This window comes from Haliotis rufescens, unplaced genomic scaffold, assembly GCF_023055435.1.
Source record: "Haliotis rufescens isolate VD_foot unplaced genomic scaffold, xgHalRufe1.0.p SCAF_18, whole genome shotgun sequence".
Classification (NCBI taxonomy): Eukaryota; Metazoa; Mollusca; class Gastropoda; order Lepetellida; family Haliotidae; genus Haliotis; species Haliotis rufescens.
In genome coordinates this window covers 11,638,213-11,662,084 of record NW_025963868.1, presented here as the reverse complement: position 1 = coordinate 11,662,084, position 23,872 = coordinate 11,638,213, and the positions used below count along the sequence as shown (strand labels likewise).

General features: G+C 38.1%; 1 protein-coding gene across 2 annotated transcripts; it reads right to left on the bottom strand.

Annotated features, from left to right (window-relative positions):
• Nucleotides 1–1,739: 1,739 nt before the first annotated feature.
• LOC124117998 (cell wall integrity and stress response component 4-like) lies at nucleotides 1,740–14,676 on the bottom strand. Of its 2 annotated transcripts, XM_048398048.1 has the most exons (6): nucleotides 14,386–14,676; nucleotides 13,683–14,045; nucleotides 10,476–10,580; nucleotides 8,659–8,763; nucleotides 3,625–3,645; nucleotides 1,740–3,326 (listed from the first exon to the last, which is right to left on the bottom strand). In XM_048398048.1, the coding sequence occupies exons 1-6, from the start codon at nucleotides 14,450–14,452 to the stop codon at nucleotides 2,944–2,946; spliced, it is 1,044 nt and encodes a 347-aa protein (XP_048254005.1). In that variant the 5' UTR covers nucleotides 14,453–14,676; the 3' UTR covers nucleotides 1,740–2,943. The 2 variants fall into 2 exon arrangements, with proteins under 2 accessions (XP_048254005.1, XP_048254006.1); XM_048398049.1 differs by lacking the exon at nucleotides 3,625–3,645.
• Between the last annotated feature and the right edge of the window lie 9,196 nt (nucleotides 14,677–23,872).

The following is a 23,872-nucleotide window of genomic DNA, read 5'->3' as shown; positions in this document are numbered from 1 at the left end:
GTAAGAAGTGATTGGTGCCGGTAGTCAGTCTCCGTGACTCAGCCGATTGCGTGTCATCGTACCCGATGGCGTGGGACTCAAAACATCAGCCTCTCAACGCGTTTCAGAGGCCGCCGCGAAAAAACACGAATAATACTGAATGTGAGTGAGTGAGTTGGGTTTAAGGCCGCTATTAACAGTATTCCAGTTATATCACGGCGTGTCAGCTTAACGTAGAAGGAAAGCCCGAAGTAATGCAGGTCTCAGACGTTTACCACTTCGGTGAAACCCACGAGCACGGGTATTGCTGACAAACCTAGAAACATAATCGGTTCGAACCGGGATTCGAACCCACAATCATAGGTTTCTGGCGTGCCCAAGGGCCACAATTCTGCACAGCGAATCGCGGCGCCTTTGACGACTGGGCCACCCGTGCCCCCCAATACTGAATGTGCATTAAACAGCACGAATTAACTGCCTTTGATTTCCCAAATCAGTTCTACTTGAAGTACCGAGACACAATTCATTGTATATTTGTATACACATTTGTAGATAGCGATAATGTACATGTGACCTTATTCAGTTACTGCGATAGCATTCATCGGAACACGTTATTTTGACAGCTTCCGCGTAGCAATGTGTGTACAACAAGTGCTTTCTATCAATGCGTCAGCTAGTCTGTGATTCGACCATTTCACGTGATGTAGGAAGTTTGTCTAACTGATTTATCGATTACATCACAGACATGTAGTGGTGTAATGGTGTAGGCATGTACTCTGGTGTAGGTCAGTATGGTAGCGAAGGCAAATGGCGGAAGGAAAGTAATCTCTTTATTGTCATTGTACTTTTATTTCGAATACTACCGTACACATATACACCTCACTCGGTGTTCCGGTCTATATTATATGTCCTGTTCCAGTCGATAAAGATCTTGTTCCGGTCTACACACTATCTTTTGTTTCCGACTGTACACTATCACTTGCTTAATTGATAACGTTGTTAGAACCTACACCGAAACGTCGCTCCTAATTGTAATAAAGAAGTTGTTCATCCATATATGTTATCCTTACTTTGTACTCCAACGTCTAAATGCCTTTCAGAGAACTTACACGCAATAAGCAATTATATGTCACGTTCTGTTTCAATCTACACATCGTGTTCTTTTCTCGTCTACATATCATCTTGATTGTGTCCACTGCAGTTGTATTCAAACAGTTGAATTATACACCATGTCATTTTCCCATTTAAGAACATTTTGTAACTGATTTGTCCACATCAGTCATGTTGTAACTGTTGGCTTATTAATGAGCTGATTATATTAACTCACTGACTGTGTGTGTGTGTGTGTGTGTGAGTGTGTGCTTGTGTGTGTTTGTGTGAGTGTGTTTGAGTGTGTGTGTTTGTGCTTGTGTGTGTTTGTGTGTTTATGTGCGTGTGTGTCACTTATTTGAAAAGTTTGATAATCTCTTGGTTTAGTTTGATAACTCACGGTATGACCTTTGACCTTCACCTTCACCTCCCCCTTGTGTCTTATGATGTTTTTACTTCCTGTGAGAGATGGTCAGCCACATCAACAAAGAAATATTGTCTCATCACGCAAACAGTTTTCAATCAAGTGTTGTCTACTTCAGGAATAACCCGTTAATGTCAAAGCGAGGGGACACCAGAAATATACATCAAGCATTGTACCCATGTTGGAATCCTGACACATATGCCTCCCAACAAACAAGTATCCAAGTCAACAACAAATATATCTCCAGCAATCAGGACGCACTATGATCTATTTATAGTGAAGACAAGACAACGTACAGCTGATACAGTGATATGGTGATATACAGTGAACATATGATATATTGGTGTTGCGTTAACGCACTGATAACAACACATGTGGCGGTATCAATATCGACATACACAGCAAAACATTATTGAGTCCGGGTCAAGTGTTTCTTCCTGAAAACTCTTAAAAACAGAAGCTGATTTAAGTGATCAGCAAGTTCTTAACAAAATAAGTGATTACATTAAGTACAAGTACACATGGTTGTATAAAAATTCAAGTAGAAGACTAAATAACAAAAAGTTCAAGTACATATACAACAAGATAAAAAAGTGAACAAAACATGTTTCGAATAAAAGTCTTTGAATGTAAAAAGTGTTTCCTTGACATAAATTCCATTCACCGTGCAACTTACTCATCATTATGTTTAATGATTTGTAGCATGGTGGAACTATGTATTTTCAAGATGACAAAATAACTGCAAAATGTTCTCTGGCTGAGGTCGGTTATGAGATTCAATAGTTCATTAATGTTATTACGTGCCTCATGTGGTGGCAAAGCTCAAAGTGATGCTTGTCTGTTTGATAGTGATTCATAAGCACATGCTCATGGTATAGTCGTGAATCGTTCAATAGACTCTGTTTTATGCAGATATTTCCATTGGATATGGAAAGGGTTTTGTCGCGTTATTTAATTAGAACACGGGTCTGGAGGTGACAAACAAAAGACCACAAAACAGTGCGAATTTGGAATTCGAACTCATATTATTTGGACTGACTCAACTATGCACGGCGCCATGAACGACTGGGTCATCCTCGCTTCCGTATCTATAAGTAATACACTGGTACAAAATATCATACTGGGAGAAAATGGAGGCAACACTGACTACTCGGTTTATTTTATCTACTAAAAGTTTTTCAGAACCTCTACAGTGAAGGATTCGTTCAATAACTCACATCGTTCCATATAATCCATGACACGCAGAAAGTCGTCCTGCTAATCGTGCGTGATCTCGTAACCCACGAACGCATAAACATCACATTACACATGACTCACTTACTATCGAGTATGTTGTAAACTTCCATTGAGAGAAACAGATAATCCAACACAGACTCGCAGATAAATTTTCAAAATAAATGTTCTTATTGCATAATATCCACTGTGCCTATCTTTATGGCCATTATCTTGAATCAAGGATCAACATTTGATCCCAGGACAGATCTCACAAAGTCTGACTTTTTGTTAGGGTTGATGTCGGACATACGTCTCCCCTTGTTAGCCTTCTCATTTTTCCTCAACTCTTGAACCTGCGGCCTCTTCCTTGTAACGATGTACCTCCGTGCAACCCGTGCGATTCTGTTGCGGCAGACAACCAGGACAAAGATGATGATGAGCACCACGAGCAATGCTGCCACTAGACCTATGATAAGGTAAACGGGGACAGATGCTTGACTGACAGCAGGAGTATTTGACTTGGTAAAGGTGGTGAAGGCAGTCAGGGTGGTGGTTGAGGTGGGTGACGTGGTTGAGGTAGTTGAGGAGGTAATGGAGATGGTGGAGTTGGCGGATTTCACTAAAAGATGACAAAAGGACAATTAATCGTACACTTATATATAACACTTCGAAACCCCAGAGAAACCAAAATCCAAAGTATGACTTCATGGCCATTGCTGATGACCATTCCAATTTGGTCTGCCCTTGCTTTAATGGCTTATTGATGATAGTTTACACCTATATATGGAGTCAGTTTTGAAATAAATATATGTTGTACAACATGTTTGATTACAAATGAATGGATCTTACAACTGGATCACACACATGTATCATAAAGCAATCTGTTTTTCATAAATCTCAGCACAAATTACACGTACCTGTAGATGTCGATGTAGTTCCTGCAAGGATGAAAGCAACAAAATGAAAAATCTCATTGTAAGAAGAGCCTATTTCCATTAGATTCCCCTTATACCAGACACATATGTTCAGTGATATCAGAATTTATTAATGCCAAGAACATGTAAATCTGTACTGATATAATACGATAGGTATTGTTTTAATTGACGTTCGACTTGATAATCAAAAGAATAACAGAAGTAGTGTGGGACAACAAAATATACAAACACGTAAGCGTTGACATTGATTGTTTTGCAGTTGATGTCGCGCCAAGTGCAAAGGTGAGTGAGTGAGTATGGTTTTACGCAGCTTTAGCAATATCCCAGCAATATCACGGCGGGGGACACCAGGAATGGGCTTCACACATTGTGTGGAAAGGTGAAAACACCTATGATAAATACTTAATGTAACACTGGATGATATTCCATAAAATTGTCCAAAAGTAACAAGCTTATTGTAGACAAATACATTGATACTGAACAGGAAATTAAATCAATGATATATGTTTCAAATACTTTTCACAATGTGCCTCATCACCACACTTCTCGTCTTGAAAAAAATGTATCTGCATAAAATATAAAATAATTAAATTGATTTATATTTGACAGACAACCCTTCTTCCCTTCTAGAGGGTATATGTGACAAATATGTACCTTACTGGATCAAAAGCTCACAATGATTCCTGCATCATAGCAGTCAAAGGTGAGAGTTTCTATGTGTGCGCAAATACATTGTTTCAGCTAAATAGCAAAGATCACACAATGAGGAATAGGTTATTCTATTTACATGCATTGAAGCTACTCAATATGTGCGTGTGCGTGTTCGTATAAAATTATTAAGGCATATCCATTCAATTAAATAATGACATTTTACATGTGCATTTGGGCACAATACTTATGAATAATCCTGATATCGCGTGGAGACTGTTGACGAGTTTGGACAGGCACAGATTAGTTAGAAATTTAGAGGATACGTGTTGATATGTTTGTCAACTTATAACCTGAAATAATTCTAATTTATTCTATAGGCATCTGTACATAATCGTGATCCAACGGGAACTTATCAGTGAAAGTGTTCCGTGCGTGATGTCCCGGTTATTGTTATGGGGCGGCGTGGGAGCCCAGTGGTGCAGGTGTAAGATCGTCACACCAGATCAAGGTTTGGTGATGCAGATTGGTACAATATTTGAATCGCCCTCAGGAATAAAGTAGACAGAGGCGCAAAAGGCTACTCATCCAATGTTACTGTGCAATGCACTAATGTTATTAGTGACTCTTTTCTACTGTTTTAGCTTATAGTTTAAGGTGATTCTAAATGGTGCTTTGGGCCTGTAAACATAATCATTTAAACTAATGCACCATGACCAGTCATTGTGAAGCTTTATCAATACATGTACAACCGTCATTATACCAATATGCGCATACGCTTTCATGCATACTTCTGGATCTACACGGGAACCTTGTGGCGACAATCATTTTAACAAAAAAGTGTTAGTATATGACACTATTCATCATCTAATTAAGGGACCCTGAAAAATCGAGACACAGAATAAAGATATAATTTCAGTATCCATAACAAGTGCCACGTATTCACAATATGTCACGATTCGTTTGAATATACGCCCCGGATGTGGATAGTTGTTTGGGAAGAAAGCTCTGTCTAACGTTCCTTGGTGTTTGCTAACACAGCCTACATATAACCTGTGACATTTGGCAGGGAAATATAAGCGAGATATCACAAATTGTACATTTACAACAAACTGGTTGAAATACTAACATTAATCATTGAAATCAAAATTTAGATCAGTATTACGATACACTGTGTAGTATTAAGATACTAGGCTGCAGACCACCACCATCAATAGCCAAACCACACTACTGGGGACCATGGGGACTTACAGTACTTCAACAAGACTTGAATCAACAACTTAGCTGATGCTTGTTGTGGGTAATTTTAAAAACATTCTTAAGATAACAACACGCGAAATTTGCGTGATAAATGGTACATACCTTGACAAGATTTACGTGACATTGTCATGGACAATAACATTACATCCCTGAATAACATTGCATCAAGCATCTCTCTAAAATATGATCATACCAAATGAATTCATTACTGAATTACATGTATTTCAAGTATTTCAAAATCTGACCTCCACGAGAGCGATATAACGATCCTGTGACATTGGAAAAAGAATCCCTTGCAAAAACACACTTGTTGAACTGCTTGTTTTATATGAGGTCCCGAATGTAAGCTATAATTCAGGGCATATAATCATTATATGGAATAACTGGTGGGAATATTGATGAAGCCCTGTTTAGCTGCAGTGTCAGCCTATGTGTTAAACAACATACCAACATGGGTGGGTCATCAGGAAGTATGAATATTTGGCCAGGAAGTAATCAATATCATAATAATTCAATAAAATACCAGTGCACACTATAATAGTGTGAGTTCTTGTGTAACAGTACTGTCATTTCAATATTAGACGATCAAGACTGATAAATGACTGGCGAGTGTATTTGAATCCACTAAAGCAAACTATTGTATGAAAAATAGTGAGTGTTGTTTGAATGCGTGGAATCATGGGTCATATGTTTTGACTTTAGTTCAGACGTTGTTTTTTTTCACGAACATTTCACAGGCCTTAATGTTTCAAAATGTCCACTCATCTTAATCTTACGACAACATTGTACAATAGATTTGAAACTGTCTGGAGGAAATAGTAACTTGTACCACGATATAAATAGACTTGTTAAAACAGTTCTAAAACTGGTGATGCGGACTCTCACGTAGTCACATAGGCACCGAGAACCTTACAGAAAGTAATAACAGCGTCACCACCAACTTCATCTAATGTTTTGGTAAAGATAGGTAATGGTAACTATATACAGAGGATTGGTGATGGTAAATATCCCGTATTAGGAATAAACATTGTATTTAGCGAGCCTTGGCTATAATTTCAGTTTTCAATTCTGTGCTCGGAAATCTCTCACAAACATTACCTAAACATTGCAAGATTTCCTTGAATGTGCGCATTAATATATTTTAAGTCAGAGGGTAAGTGATGTGTCAGTCTGACAGTGACAGTAGCAAATATAATTCTAACAAAAACTTGTTTCTTATACAGAGGCGTAACAAAACATATGCAAAACAACAATTGCCCAGATAAATTTGTTTTTCTTGCCTTTCGCGACAATCAATCGTCTGTCCTACAGAGTAACCACCATTTGTCAAATTTGATTGTTAGGACGTGGATGGTAGAGTTTGGTCTGTGCGACTGGTCTCAGGAAAGTCTTGATGTACAAATTATATAATTAAAACACTGTTACTTGTGGTAATGTTCTTCGTAATACATACAGTGGTTCTGACAGTAAGGACCTAAAAACTGTAGGTCAATCACCATCATCCGACGAGGACAAATGATCTTAAGATAGCATGATGTCTGTAAACATATTTGCCTGTTATTAAAACTTCATAGAATGTGATGAATTTGAATCAAATACAATTACCACAAAGAGCATTTTCAAGAATATGTTACTTAGTTAAAACCTGCATACCGATCTTAACATCGAAACCCATGTCCTGCAGAGTAATTGTTCACTTGAAGTATAATGTTTTAAGAAAGCATGTGCATGTATATCACAGGGTGAGATGCCAATGCGACAATCACACCAAAGTGTCATGGTACTGTAGCTCTACAGTCACAAAAGTGCCAACATATAGTCATAATAAAAATTCTATGAGCACTGGATTTCAACTATTTTCTGCATACATTAACTCTGAAACAATCCATTCTATTGTATCAGTGGTTCCTAATCCTCCATAAAACATGTGAAATGAAATATTATACAAGTTTCAACTCTGAGTCTTACACACCTCCTTACAATACTATACACGTTCAAAATATTTGACAAAATATTTAGATTTCATAAACACCCACATGAAATATCATCTGAGAATAACATTTTCGAACATTAAGAAATATTTGCATTACATGCATAAAAAAGAGAAGCAACCCTTTAACTTAGTAACGCCACATGCTAGAGTTGCATTCATGATTTTTAGGATGTGGAATCTGACACTTTCTGAGATGACATTGTTAAAACTAATAATATGACGGCAACATTGGTAATTTGTTCGAGCCTCCTGAGCAAATTAAGGCCTGATCATTGACGCGAACAAGCATTCCGACATACATGTATATCCCCGTCATCCAATTCACTACTTTAACATCCCTTTGCATAATTATAACTACCGGCATATCCCAACAATTCCATTCAAAACAGACAGATTCCGAGGACCTCCTTCACAAACAACATATCCCCAGGATCTCTTTCACAACCAGCATATGCACCAGCATCATAATCACCTCAGACATGTCACCCACCATCGTGATCGCTACCTGACATATCACCCAGCATCCGTTTTCCTACAAACGTATCCCCGAGCATCTCAATAAGTACCACAATAACACCAAGCATCTAGATTAGCACCGACATATACCACAACATCCTGATCACTAATGACATATTCTCAAGCATCCCGATCATTGTAACCTTGGTATGACCACAAAATCGAATAACATAACACACAATTACCTCCGAATTCCAGAGGTTATGCAAATTATATAGGCCACGCATTAATCCTAAAATTGACGAGCATGATTAACAAAACACCATAGTCTTAGACTCTGGCATTAAAGGAACGGAACACTGAACTGAGCGCTGTATACTATTCACAGGTAGAACTATCCATGTCACCAAAAACGAATTTAAGATAGTTTCTTAATTATAAGAATGTTGCAATCGGTGCATTATCGCCAGTACTGAAATTGTGTTACATTTTAATCCAAATCTGCATGTATGACGAATAGCACATAAGGTCTACTGTTTACATACAGTACGTGATTGATAGGATTGAGGTAATGTTTGAACTAGAAGCCCCAAAGATATACCCACCATGTATTCAGTTGGCCCACACATTTCCACAGCAAGAAATGAACTTTGTCTTACCTTGTGTACTGCCTTCAGGAATCTGCGTTGATGTAAACGGTAATTGTTGAACAGTCGATGGCCTTGATGGTAGAGTTTGGTCTGTGCGACTGGTCTCAGGAAAGTCTTGATGTACAAATTATATAATTAAAACACTGCTACTTGTGGTAATGTTCTTCGTAATACATACAGTGGTTCCGACAGTAAGGACCTAAAAACTGTAGGTCAATCACCATCATCCGACGAGGACAAATGATCTTAAAATAGCATGACGTCTGTAAACATATTTGCCTGTTAGTAAAACTTCATAGAATGTGATGAATTTGAATCAAATACAATTACCCCAAAGAGCATTTTCAAGAATATGTTACTTAGCCGAAACCTGCATATCGATCTTAACATCGAAACCCATGTCCTGCAGAGTAATTGTTCACTTGAAGTATAATGTTTTAAGAAAGCATGTACATGTATATCACAGGGTGAGATGCCAAAGCGACAATCACACCAAAGTGTCATGGTACTGTAGCTCTACAGTCACAAAAGTGCCAACATATAGTCATAATATAAATACTATGAGCACTGGATTTCAACTATTTTCTGCATACATTACCTCTGAAACAATCCCTTCTATTGCATCAGTGGTTCCTAATCCACCATAAAACATGTAAAATCAAATATTATACAAGTTTCAACTCTGAGTCTTACACGCCTCCTAATAATGCTATGCACGTTCAAAATATTTGACAAAATATTTAGATTTGATAAACACCCACATGAAATATCATCTGAGAATCACATTTCCGAACATTAAGAAATATTTGCATTACATGCATAAAGAGAAGCAACCCTTTAACTTAGCAACGCCACATGCTAGAGTTGCATTCATGATTTTTAGGACGTGGAATCTGACACTTTCTGAGATAACATTGTTAAAACTAATAATATGGCGGCAAAATTGGTAATTTGATTCGAGCCTCCTGAGCAAATTTAGGCCTGATCATTGGCGCGAACAAGCATTCCGACATACATGTATATCCCCGTCATCCAATTCACTACTTTAACATCCCTTAGCATAATGATCACTACCGGCATATCCCAACAATTCCATTCAAAACAGACAGATTCCGAGGACCTCCTTCACAAACAACATATCCCCAGGATCTCTTTCACAACACGCATGTCCACCAGCATCATAATCACCTCAGACATATCACCCACCATCGTGATCGCTATCTGACATATCACCCAGCATCCGTTTTCCTACAAACGTATCCCCGAGCATCTCAATAAGTACCACAATAACACCAAGCATCTAGATTAGCACCGACATATACCACAACATCCTGATCACTAATGACATATTCTCAAGCATCCCGATCATTGTAACCTTGGTATGACCACAAAATCGAATAACATAGCACACAATAACCTCCGAATTCCAGAGGTAAAGCAAATTATATAGGCCACGTACTAATCCTAAAATTGACGAGCATGATTAACAAAACACCATAGTCTTAGACTCTGGCATTAAAGGACTGGAACACTGAACTGAGCGCTGTATACTATTCACAACTAGAACTATCCATGTCACCAAAATGAATATAAGTTAGTTTCTTAATTATAAGAATGTTGCATTCCGTGCATTATCGCCAGTACTGAAATTGTGTTACATTTAAATCAAAATCTGTATGACGAATAGCACATATGGTCTACTGTTTACCTTCAGTACGTGATTGATAGGATTGAGGTAATGTTTGAACTAGAAGCCCCAAAGATATATCCACCATGTATTCAGTTGGCCCACACATTTCCACAACAAGAAATGAACTTCGTCTTACCTTGTGTACTGCCTTCAGGAATCTGCGTTGATGTAAACGGTAATTGTTGAACAGTCGATGGCCTTGATGGTAGAGTTTGGTCTGTGCGACTGGTCTCAGGAAAGTCTTGATGTACAATTATATAATTAAAAAAACTGTTACTTGTGGTAATGTTCTTCGTAATACATACAGTGGTTCTGACAGTAAGGACCTAAAAACTGTAGGTCAATCACCATCATCCGACGAGGACAAATGATCTTAAGATAGCATGACGTCTGTAAACATATTTGCCTGTTATTAAAACTTCATAGAATGTGATGAATTTGAATCAAATACAATTACCCCAAAGAGCATTTTCAAGAATATGTTACTTAGTTAAAACCAGCATACCGATCTTAACATCGAAACCCATGTCCTGCAGAATAATTGTTCACTTGAAGTATAATGTTTTAAGAAAGCATGTACATGTATATCACATGCATAAAGAGAAGCAACCCTTAAACTTAGCAACGCCACATGCTAGAGTTGCATTCATGATTTTTAGAACGTGGAATCTGACACTTTATGAGATGACATTGTTAAAACTAATGATATGGCGGCAAAATTGGTAAATTGATTCGAGCCTCCTGAGCAAATTTAGGCCTGATCATTGGCGCGAACAAGCATTCCGACATACATGTATATCCCTATCATCCAATTCACTACTTTAATCCCTTAGACATATCACCCATCGTCGTGATCGCTATCTGACATATCACCCAGCATCCGTATTCCTACAAATGTATCCCCGAGCATCTCAATAAGTACCACAATAACACCAAGCATCTAGATTAGCACCGACATATACCACAACATCCTGATCACTAATGACATATTCTCAAGCATCCCGATCATTGCAGACACCCCCCGGAGCACCCATGTCTCGACTGATATTCCCAGCATTAAAATCCATAACAACATATCCCCAGCAATTTATCACTAAAAACATATCACTCATCACTTCAATGTCTACAAGCTTATCCCCCAGCATCTCGATTACTATCGGTATATCTATAAACACCCCGATCACTACCAAAATACCCCGAGCATCTTGATCACTACCAACATATCCCCAGCATCTTAATCGCTACCGATATACTAGTATACTCCAGCACCTTGATCACTAAAGATATATCCCCAGCGTCTCGCTCACCATGAGCATATCCCCGAGCGTCGTTGGATCACGATCAATACTGGCATATCCCCCAGCGTTCTGATCACTACCGACATTAATTAGTCTGAAGATATATCCCCCAGCATCTTGACCACAACGAGCATATGCCCCAGCATATCCTTACCTACCAGCATATCCCCCACTATCCCAATCACCAACGTCATAATCCCCAGCATCTTCATCACTTACATCATATTAATCCCCATCCCAAACACTTCCGAAATATTCCCAATAATGTCATCAACGTTTGTTATATATAGCATCCGGATCACCATGGACATATCCCAAGCACTTCGATCACTGACATCATATCCCCCTCCATCCCATTTACCACCGACATATCCCCAGGCATGGCCTTCACTGACGCCTTATCCTCGATCATCCTGATTAGTAGGGTTTTTTTTGTGTACAGAGCGAATATTGTTTTTTGGGAAACTTAACAAGTAAGGTCAGCATTTATAATAATTCGAGGCATCGAAGTGTTATAAGGGGTGGCAATATAAACTTTTAAAGACGGGATGGGACGGGATGTGTGTGTGTGTGTGTGTGTGTGTGTGTGTGTGTGGTGGTGGGGGGGGGGGGGGGGGGGGGTTCAGGTGGGGGGGGGAGCTTGACTGACTGCGCTACGTAATAGGTGATATGGTCATTTTATGATTGGGCAAGAATGTGGGACATTTAACCAAAGAAGGTTATCATATATTAGTTCTTCCAACAGATGGTTATACACTCATTTCCTTTATTATTTCTGGTGACCTCGACTTTTTAAAGAAATCAACCATCTCCTATTCAGCTGTAGACTCTTTACGCCAGTTCACAGTGGATAACCTATCATAACAATCAAGGTATTGGATTGTAAGCTGTTTGAATGTTTAATTCCTAGTAGCAGTTTTTTTACCTTAAATCTATTATATGCCTTAACCTATATAGAAAGATGTAGTAATTTAAACTGAATTTATGCTAAACCTCGATTAATACACCTTGATCGACAACCCTGTTTATTGTTGAAATTTGTAAAGTAACATTTAAGGGTTGTATGATGTACATACTCAGAAAAAATGTAACAATATTCCAGTGTTTTTTTATAAGGAGGGTTGGCGCGAAGGCCTTTAAATCACTTAAATGAACTGATGCGGCAGATTAATTTGATTTATTTGAAAACATATGAGTCCTCTTGTTGTGGACAACAGACATGATACGTTAATCTGCTAACGGGCTGCCTCCTGGACGACGACCAATACCAAACTCCCACACTGACAACTTTAAGCTGAGCTACAGTAAAAGTTTTATCAACACAGAGCACGAACACACTCCATCATTATACATACCTAAAGTGAGATTGTTACTACCTCTATTACGTGAATCCTCACATCGCCACACGGATCCATCATGGACGGTTAGCTCCGTGGTTAATGTCAGATTGTGTTGGTAGTATGTGCAGCTTACACTGACGCGACCCGAGATGTACTTATCATAATAGCTGTCGGTATAATTTCTTTCTCCTTAGATGTTGTATTAAATATGACAATTATTAATCCGTAAATCAAATCAAACGTTATTATATATAATAATATCAACTGTGACTTATTTCATTTCTGTGACTTATTTTATTTCTACATAAACCAATAAAGCTTTTCTACATGGACTAACTAACTTCAAGCCCAAGGAAGCTGAAAGTTTGTGATATTTAGATTGGAAATAGAAATTCAATGTTGTTATCAATGTAAATTATTGAGGTAATAACATATTGCAACATAAATTATTACCGTGTTGAAACTTTCACATACGATTTCTCGTGTACATATGACTTTAGTTCGAATCCAAAAGAGATTCATACGGATATACCTGTTTCATAAAATCCTGCAGCAATAATTTTGCAGACATGATACGTTAATCTGCTAACGGGCTGCCTCCTGGACGACGACCAATACCAAACTCCCACACTGACAACTTTAAGCTGAGCTACAGTAAAAGTTTTATCAACACAGAGCACGAACACACTCCATCATTATACATACCTAAAGTGAGATTGTTACTACCTCTATTACGTGAATCCTCACATCGCCACACGGATCCATCATGGACGGTTAGCTCCGTGGTTAATGTCAGATTGTGTTGGTAGTATGTGCAGCTTACACTGACGCGACCCGAGATGTACTTATCATAATAGCTGTCGGTATAATTTCTTTCTCCGGGGATACTACTGGGTTTATCCTTGTCACAGTGTTCGTTGTTCTCTATTTTCCTTGAATTCAGGACGATTGCGCCGTCTCTGTACCATGTTGTATGCGCCATCGATTCGTTGCTGTTGCTGCTGCAGATTAAGGTGAAATTGTCTTCAGGCGGGGTTATGTCAATCTCTAGAGTGAGTTCATCTGCAACTTTCAAAATAACATACATGTGACACGACTGATGTTTTGTTCAACACAACTTTAAAAAAATCATTTGTGCTTCTTCAAAATTTCCTGGGAGTCAAAAGTGGTTGCAGGTTGCAGAGGAAGACAAATAAGGAAAACAACATCATTCGTCGTAAAAGGAAGATCAGTTTCGGGACTCATAATATATTTATCTTATTTTGTTGGTTCAATACATGAATAATGTACAAATCCGTGTATGTGAATCTGTGTTTGAAAACAGACTGACATTTTGGATATTGTCAAGACAAAGAATATTATAAATCAAGTAATTAAATATGAATAACAGAAGTGTGTTGAAGCTTACCAGACGAATGTGCATACACAATCATTCCTATCCACAGAAGGAACATTAGAGGAATCCCACTTCTCATGGTTTCGTCAGATCTGCTCGGAGACTCACTGACGAGCTACTCGTTTGATTCATAAACACACTGTAAACCTCGTACCTTGTGAAATACTGTAGTATATTTATAGTTATATGATGATATGCGTGGTGTTGACACACCCACTGTTTTTTATTAACTCGTATCTTTTTAACATTCTGTTATGGGGTACAACATGGGTGGAGTACTCACGTTCTCTATACCGTGATATATAGCGGGTCTGGTATCTAGAAAGAGGAAAATATGTTGCATTTTGATCACTCTCATTATCATGCAATCCTATGAATTGATGCATGTCACGAACTTGTGTAACGTGTATGATATGCTATATGTCCACATATGAGGAAAACCAGATAACATTGTATTCATTGTATTTATTGTAGTCATTGTAGTCATTGTACATCATGATAGGTCGTGCAGGAACACACGTCAATCCGGCATACAATCACTATGAAGAACCTGGCGCTTGTAATGACAAATCATAATCAGTTATTATAAAAGAAACGTAAGCGTCAACACGAAAACTTAAACTTCCACATTACTTAAAACTGTTGTCCATTCTGTGTAATTGACTACGTTGAATCTGATTATCATTTTTGCTTGACAGAAACAATTCTGCTTCGCATTTCCATAGTATTATATATTTGGCTAACAATTGAAAAATATTGGATCAGTAGACGGCAATGCCTGTTTAAATTTAAATACGGTTGGAAATGTTGTTTAATTCAATGCAATGAATGCAGTTTGTGGAATCATATGGAAACCCGAATCAACTTGAATAGTAAATTGATTCCATTTTCAAAACGTATTAATTTAAAAATCATTTTGGAAAAAAATGAACAAATATACCACTTATCCTTTCAATTATTAGGAAAGCGTAGTTTTGAACTAGCGTTTAAACTTACATCTACTAAACATGAATAAATGTATGCGTGAGTAAGTGAGAAAGGTTTTATGCCACATTTAGCAATAGTCCAGCAATATCTCGACCACGGATGCTCTACATTGTACCCATGTGAGGAATTAAGCAGGGGCGTTCGGCGTGAGGGGAGACAGGTGGAGGTAGCCACCAGGCTACCGAGCCCTTAATAAACATGAAAACGACTAAGATATAGGGTGGCTGTGTGGCATTGTTGATTGCGTCCAATCGTGAACGTATGGTGTGGGTTGATACTCATGCTATCAGTCACTGGTTTGTCTGTTTAATGTAATTGAACTACTAGCTGCCGCATAAAATAACATTCACTAGTACGCTCGAACTCACATATGCTATGTGCCCTCAAAATCGTACATGTAGATGTTGTATTAAATATGACAATTATTAATCCGTAAATCAAATCAAACGTTATTATATATAATAATATCAACTGTGACTTATTTCATTTCTGTGACTTATTTTATTTCTACATAAACCAATAAAGCTTTTCTACATGGACTAACTAACTTCAAGCCCAAGGAAGCTGAAAGTTTGTGATATTTAGATTGGAAATAGAAATTCAATGTTGTTATCAATGTAAATTATTGAGGTAATAACATATTGCAACATAAATTATTACCGTGTTGAAACTTTCACATACGATTTCTCGTGTACATATGACTTTAGTTCGAATCCAAAAGAGATTCATACGGATATACCTGTTTCATAAAATCCTGCAGCAATAATTTTGCGTTGAATTTTATGAAAGCAATATACGAGCGTACATGGAGCGAAAGAATGTGTTGTGAGTCCAGACTTGGAAGATCGGTTTAACTCATGCAGCGTGATAATTATTGGTCGCAGAAACACGGTATAGATAACGTGAGTAGTTCACGCCTGTTATCCACCATGACAGAATAATAAATTAAAGATAACATAAACAGTTGGCGTATGAACAGAAGAACTTAAACACCCGTGTATATGATCATACGGCTAACAATAACAAAGGGAAATATAAATATATTACAATGTTTCACAAGGTACGAGGTTTACAGTTTGTTTATGAACCACACGTGCAACTCGCCAGTGTGCCTCAAAGCAGATCTGACGAAGCCATGGGCAGTGAGATTCCTCTGATGGTCCTATTGAGGATAGGAATGATTGTGTATGCACATTCGTCTGGTAAGCTTCAACACACTTCTGTAATTCACAAGTAATCTTACAATACAATCTTTATCTTGGTAATATCCAATATTTATTTCCAAAACTAACGAAACTTCTTTTTACGACGAATGATGTTGTTTTCCATATTTGGTTTCCTCTGCAACCTACAACCACTTTTGACTCCCAGGAATTTTTTTAAGAAGCATAACAACCTTACTTTTTTAAAGTTGTGTTGAACCAAACATCAGTCGTGTCACATGTATGTTATTTTGAAAGTTGCAGATGAACACACTCTAGAGATCAACATATCCCCGTCTGAAGGCACTTTCACCTTAATCTGCAGCAGCAACAGCAGCAAATCGATTACGTATACAACATGGTACAGAGACGGCGCAATCGTCCTGAATTCAAGGAAAATAGAGAACATCGAACGCTGTGACAAGGATAAGCCCAGTAGTATCCCCGGAGGACGTAATTATAACGATAGCTATTATGATAAGTACATCTCAGGTCGCGTCAGTGTAAGCTGCACAGACTACCAACACAATCTGACATTAACCACGGAGCTAACCGTCCATGATGGATCCGTCTGGCGATGTGTGGATTCACGAAATAGAGGTAGTAACAATCTCACTTTAGGTATGTATAATAATGGTGTGTGTTCGTGCTCTGTGTGGATAATACTTTTACTGTAGCTCAGCTTAAAGTTGTCAGTGTGGGAGTTTGGTATTAGTCGTCTTCCAGGAGGCAGCCCGTGAGCAGATTAACGTATCATGTATGTTGACCACAACAAAAGGACTCATATGTTTTCAAATAAATCAAATTAATCCGCTGCATCAGTTCATTTAAGTGATTTAAAGGCCTTCGCGCCAACCCTCCTTATCAATAACCACTGGAATATTTTTCCACTTTTTTAGAGGATGTACATCAGATCCTACCCTTAAATGTTACTTTACAAATTTCCACAATAAACAGGGTTGTCGTGCAAGGAGTATGGAGTATTTAAATTCAGTGTAAATTACTAACACGCTTGTGTAAGAGTTTGTATTCAACTTCTATGTAGGTTTAAGGTCAAGACTATAGCTACTATTAGGATTTAAGCACACACACGACTAACAACACCCCCACCTTCACCCACCCTCCTACCCACCCCCCACACCACACACACACAACCCCCCCAACCCCCAACCCCACCACACCACACACACACAAACACCATTCCTCCAGTACCATCATTCCCGTTTTATATTGCCACCCCTTATAACATCTTGACACCTCAAAACCAAAATAAAGTTATTGACATATTGCCAGTGCTGACCTTATTTCTTATTTTTTTCAAAAACCAATATTCGCTCTGTACACATAATTTCCTCAGAAACGATTGAACAGGATGGTCGGGGATATGCCGTCAGTTAAGGCCATACTCGGGGATAAGTCGGTAGTGACTGGGGTTGAGAAGGATATGCTGTCAGTGAAGACATCCTTGCAGTTAATTAATGTCGGTAGTGATCAAGATGCTGGGGATATGTTGGTAGTGATCAAGATGCTGGGGATATGTTGGTAGTGATCAAGATGCTGGCGATACGTTGGTTTTGATCGTTATCCCATGACCCTCGGGGATATGCCCATAGTGATTGAGACGCTGAGGGATATGTCTTTAGTGATCCAGTAGCTGTAGGATGTATCTGTAGGAATAGGGATGCTTTGGTTTATGTTGGTATTGACCGTGATCCCGCTCGGAGACACGCCCATAGTAAGTTAGAAGCTGGGTAATATGCTTGTCGTCATTGAGACGGATATGTTTTTAGTGATTGATATTGTGGGGGATATGTTGGTAGTGATAAAAATGCTCGGGTTATGTTGGTATTAATCGGAATGTATATGTCGGAATATGCTGGGGGAAAAGCTGGTAGGCATTGAGGTGATGGGTGATACGCTGTCTGTGATGTAAATGCTGGGGAATATATCGATAGTGATCAAGATGTGGTATATGTCGGTGCTAATTTGAAGACGTGGGGATACTGTGGTACGTATTGAGATGCTAGAGGATTCATTAGTAGGAATACGGATGCTGGGTGATATATAAGGTAACGATCACGATGATGGGTGATATGTCTGAAGTGATTCTGATACTGGAGGATATGCGGGTTGTGTAAGCGATCCTGGGGATCTGTCGGTTGTGAAGGTGATCCTGGAAATGTGTCGGTTGTGAAGCTGTTCCTGGAAATGTGTCGGTTGTGAAGGTGATCCTGGTGATATGTCTGTTTTGAATGGAATGCTTGGAATATGCCGGTAGTGATGATAATGCCAAGGGGTGTTCCAGCAGTGAATTGGATGATCAGGGTTTATGTCGGAAATATCAGGCATGAATTTGCTCAAGACTTTCGAATCAGATTACCAATTTTGCTGCCATAGGATTATTTTTAACAACATTTTTTTCAGAAAGTGTCTTTAAGCTTCCAATACTAACATTTGTTTATGTTCTGAAACTTGATTCGCAGATAATGTGATATTGTATGTGGGTGTTTATCAAAACTGTTTATATAAAATACTTTGAAAACGTATGGCATTATAAAGAAGCATGTAAGACCTAAAGTTGAAACTCGAATATTATTTCATTTTACATGTTTTATAGTGGATTATATTTATATGCTCTGTAAAAACATTATAAGTCAAGTGAACAATTACTTTGCAAGACATGCATTTTGATGTTAGGATTGATATGCATGTTTGGGTTAAGAAAAATATACTTCCAAATGCTCTTATGCTTATATGCTTATAGACGTCATGCCCCCTTTAAATTGTGTTTTCCTGTCCTAAGATAATTTAACATTTAATATCGTGGTCAGTTCATATTTGTGGCTACGTTTATATTACCAATAGTTATGGACCATCATCTTGTCAAAAACTCGACACAAAACGGTACTATATTTTTTAGAGCCAGATCTTCTCTACATGGTATAATGTTTTGTAAAATATTCAAATAATTTATACGTTGTTTTTTTGTAACCATGATGGATGATGGTGATGGATTTAATGAAATGATTAATATCCAAAGTAAATCTTTTGGGAAATGTGGTTCATTATAAGGAGGTCGTAAGGCTTTACTGAAGGAGCGTTACTTGCTGTAATGTTAAATGTTGAATTTGAATGACATGAAAAGGACGTTGTTGAAATTACAGGTAACTGTCAAAACGTCGCCAGTGTCCTCAATATCAATGCATATTTCCATTTCAATGCTAAGAGCAACATTCTGATGTCCTTATGAAATGCAGTTACTGTCATGATCAGAACCTTTGTATGTATTGTGTAGTTAAGTAACAGTGTTTCAATTGAACAATTTGTACATCAAGATTTTCCGGTGACAAACCGCACAAACCAAACTCCAATTCCAATGCTGACGGCAACTTTCTGAGGACATTAGGACATACAGTTTATAGGTCCTTACTGTCAGAACCACTGTAGAACATTACCACAAGTAACAGTGTTTTAATTGTACAATTTGGACATCAAGACTTTCCTGAGACAAGTCGCACAGACCAAACTCTACCATCAAGGTCATCGACAGTTCAAAAATTACCGTTAACATCAACGCAGATTCCGGAAGGAAGTGAACGAGGTATGACATTGTTCATTACTTGTTGTGGAAATATGTTTAATGTGTTTAACTGAATACACCGAGCTTCTATTACAACCTCATTAAACACGTACGGTTGGTAAACAGTAGACCTTATGTGATATTGTTGTTACATGTAACTTTTGATTAACTTGTTATACGATTTCAGTAGTGGCGACACTGTACGGATTGCAACATTCTTATAATTACGAAACTAACATTCATTCATTTTCGGTGGCATAGAGCTCTCAGTTCAGTGTTAACGTCCTTCTTTGCAACAATCCGTTCATGATAACGATGTTTTGTTAACCATGCTCGTCGATTATACGAGTAGTGCGCGGCGTACTTCATTTGCATCACCTACGTGGGCATTCTGAGTTAGTTGTATGCCATATTATTCGATTGGGTGGTCACACCAAGGCTGCTTGGTTGGCTGCGTGTCGACGAACCCTTACGGCATGGATTGTTGCTCCGCACAACACTTGCATCTTCAAGTAACCCCCTGTTACGGATCCAATTAATTCACTAATGTTAATGTTAATTTTCATTCCGGTGTCCAATCTGCAATGATAATAATGATAATGTGGGGATAAAGGAGTTTTGACAAGCCCGAATATCTGGACTCTTTGTTTATATAAATTTATTATTATTATTATTATTATTATTATTATTATCCAGTGATTGATATCATGAGCATCGATCCACGCAATTGGGATCGATGACATGCTTTAGCGAGCCTGATCACCCGATCCCGTTAGTCGCCTCTTACGACAAGCATAGTCGCCTTTTACGGCAAGAATGGGTTGCTGAAGACCTAATCTACCCCGGATCTTCACGGGACTGTGTGTGAATGTGTGTGTGGCTACTTGTCCACTCAGACACCACAGTTTAACATGAATGCTCCATTCAGTACATTAAGTCCAAACCGACAAATCCACGGATGCAGTCAAAATAGATTGTTCATATGTATCGATATTGAGCTGGGAACCGTCACATTTAATATACAGTAAACTATGGTTATAACGAACTCAACGGGACCACTAATTTTAGTTCGTAATAAATGTAGATCGTTAAGAGCATATGTACAGCATATTTACAACAAATGGTCGGGACTAAAAATAAGTTTGTTATGACGATCAGTTCGTTATAAGCGTGTTCGTTATAAACATAGATTACTATATGTTATTTATGTATGCAGACATTCCAGGGACGACTGAAGAGTCATCTACACAACTAACTGATTCAGCAACAACGATCACTACAGACAGCGATACTCATGGTAGATTTGTATCAGGTAAACTTACGATGTATATCATATGCAGAGAAACATTTATTGATACTAGTTATGTCATTCACATTTATGACGACGAAAGCCATTTTAATAACCTCAGGTCGGATCTGAGAGTTTTTTAAATCCTTCGTATATTATATGTCTCCATTTTCCCACACAGTTTAGTTAGTAACTCGACCTGTATGCAAATGTCCCAACGTCCGCTCAAAACACCCAAACATAGCTGATGTTGGTTCGGCTATCTGATTATTCAAACTACTGTAATGTGTTATGTTATGTCCTCTGAGGTGGGCTAGCAAATTTCATAACTATTTGGGTTTTATTATTTGTCAGCAGGTTTTCCAGGGACTGGCTATAAGACAAGTTCACAACTGATTGATTCAACAACAACGTTGGCAAAACTAACATCTATCAAGATAACTACTGCCCCGAAAATCGATAATAAAGGTAGTTGTGTACTCGTCGTCAACTGACCTATGGGTACGATGTATATGATATTTAGAAACATGCATGGATGTATAACAAAACCATAAACTAATGCAGGATCCACGACTTACCACCAATGTGCACTGAACGGCATTTATTTGAAGAGAGAGTATTGTGATATTCGATATCATAGCTCCAGATATTACGTTTTTGTGCACGGTTTTTTATTGCTGCAGTTTGTTCGAATACGGATACTGACTTAGCTAAGTCACTGTGAGTGAATAACGATTATGAATAACAAAGCAAGCCATATTGTAGTCACACCACAAGTAGCATGGCAAAAATAGCATGGACCCTACACCCATTACTAACGACGTGTTGATTAACGTCATCGGGTGTAGAGGACAAATTTGATCCATTGGATTCCAGTGTTAGTCGGCCATCATGGCAATCATAGGCTACTGATATACAGACACCTCTAGTATGAGTAGTTACATACAATATGCATATCTGCTTTCCATGCCCAAAATCTAGTGTTTTTACAGTACTGCAAAAGATCAGGTTACTCGTATCAATAATATATATATAAACGACCACTTTTCCCTTTTGAAAACAAAACTTCCCAATCAACCTAAGTTATTTATGGTGAAACATTATCAAATAAATTACTTCATATTATAGTTCATACTAATATAAACTCATACATGTGCCAATTTCACGAAGAGTAAATTTGCCCAGTATTTGTTTTCTTTTCAAGATGAAGCCATATACATCTCGGTTTGGGCGGTAGTTTGCGTCGTGCTCTTTATTATAATCGTTATCTGTGTATGTGTTGTGAGGAAGAGAAGAAAGGGAGCAGTAACAGAAGGTAAACTACGTCTTTTATGACGGTTGGAACATATAGCAGTTGTGTCAACGTTAAGCAGTACATATATTACGATTAAATGTCAGTTTCATAAACGTAATAATCGACAGCTCTTTATTTCAGCTTTTAATAAAATCTTATTTGAATGTCATCCGCAACCATCACAAAAGTATTAATTATAGAAATATTATAAATAATGCAGAGAACAAATTGAAATGATCGTCATGTCTGTTCGAAGCTCACAGCGATGCAGACAATGGTGCAGAGCTAACAGCAGCCCCTACTAATGTTACGTGAGTAAAATGTCAATTACTTCTACTGTATGTCTGTTTTGAATTACATCAAGCAATGCCCGTATGAGTCGCCATGGGTTTATCGATTATCTCATATCGTTCAATAACAATCAATCCACTGATTTACCCACCTAACCCGAAATAAAGGAGATTTATTTAGAAAATTTTAGAGTGACAAAACTCTTTCCACAACTTTCTAATCATCCACTGTTCTTTTATGTAGAGCAATATTCCTACAGCTCCAGCTCTTGGTGTCTATATTGCACAACTTTTGAGGTACAATCGAGCATGCCCTTTCTGCCAAGAATTCAAGGAGCGTCATACACCTCTTGCTCAGGAGCTGTTTGATCAAGGTTACAACATTCAAAGAAACATTCAAGGCCCAAAGTTTTCAAAAAGTTTATGGTAGACATGTGGAGGACAAAACTGACGCAGCAGTGACAAAATTGATGTTCGATCCAATTCCCTATTTTGACTTGTACCATATGGTCAGGTGTTTTTTTTCAGGTGATCAAATGACTTGTCTTTGTATGTGTTTCTGACGGGTATCGCCGATGGGACTAGATACGCTCACCTTTTCACAAACACCTGGCCATGGTCTTCTCACTATTTGATAGTGATTCATAAACACATAATCATGATACAGTCGGAATCGATCAATCGACTGTGTTTAAGGCGGAGGTTTCCTATTAATATGGAGTAGGAATTAATTGATTGTTATCACTATATAACTCTCCATAGAGATGGTTGATCTTGTCGCCTTCAATTGAAATGTTTATATTTACAGAATTAACATACACATCAACAGCCCTGATCACAGGTAATTCACTTGAATCC

Coding starts and splice junctions, on each gene's coding strand:
- LOC124117998 (XM_048398048.1), bottom strand. CDS start 14,452: ATGAGAAGTGGGATTCCTCTAATGTTCCTTCTGTGGATAGGAATGATT. Junction 10,581..13,682: donor TAGTAACAATCTCACTTTAG/GTATGTATAATG, acceptor TTGTACATCAAG/ACTTTCCTGAGACCAGTCGC. Junction 8,764..10,475: donor TCCTGAAGGCAGTACACAAG/GTAAGACGAAGT, acceptor TTGTACATCAAG/ACTTTCCTGAGACCAGTCGC.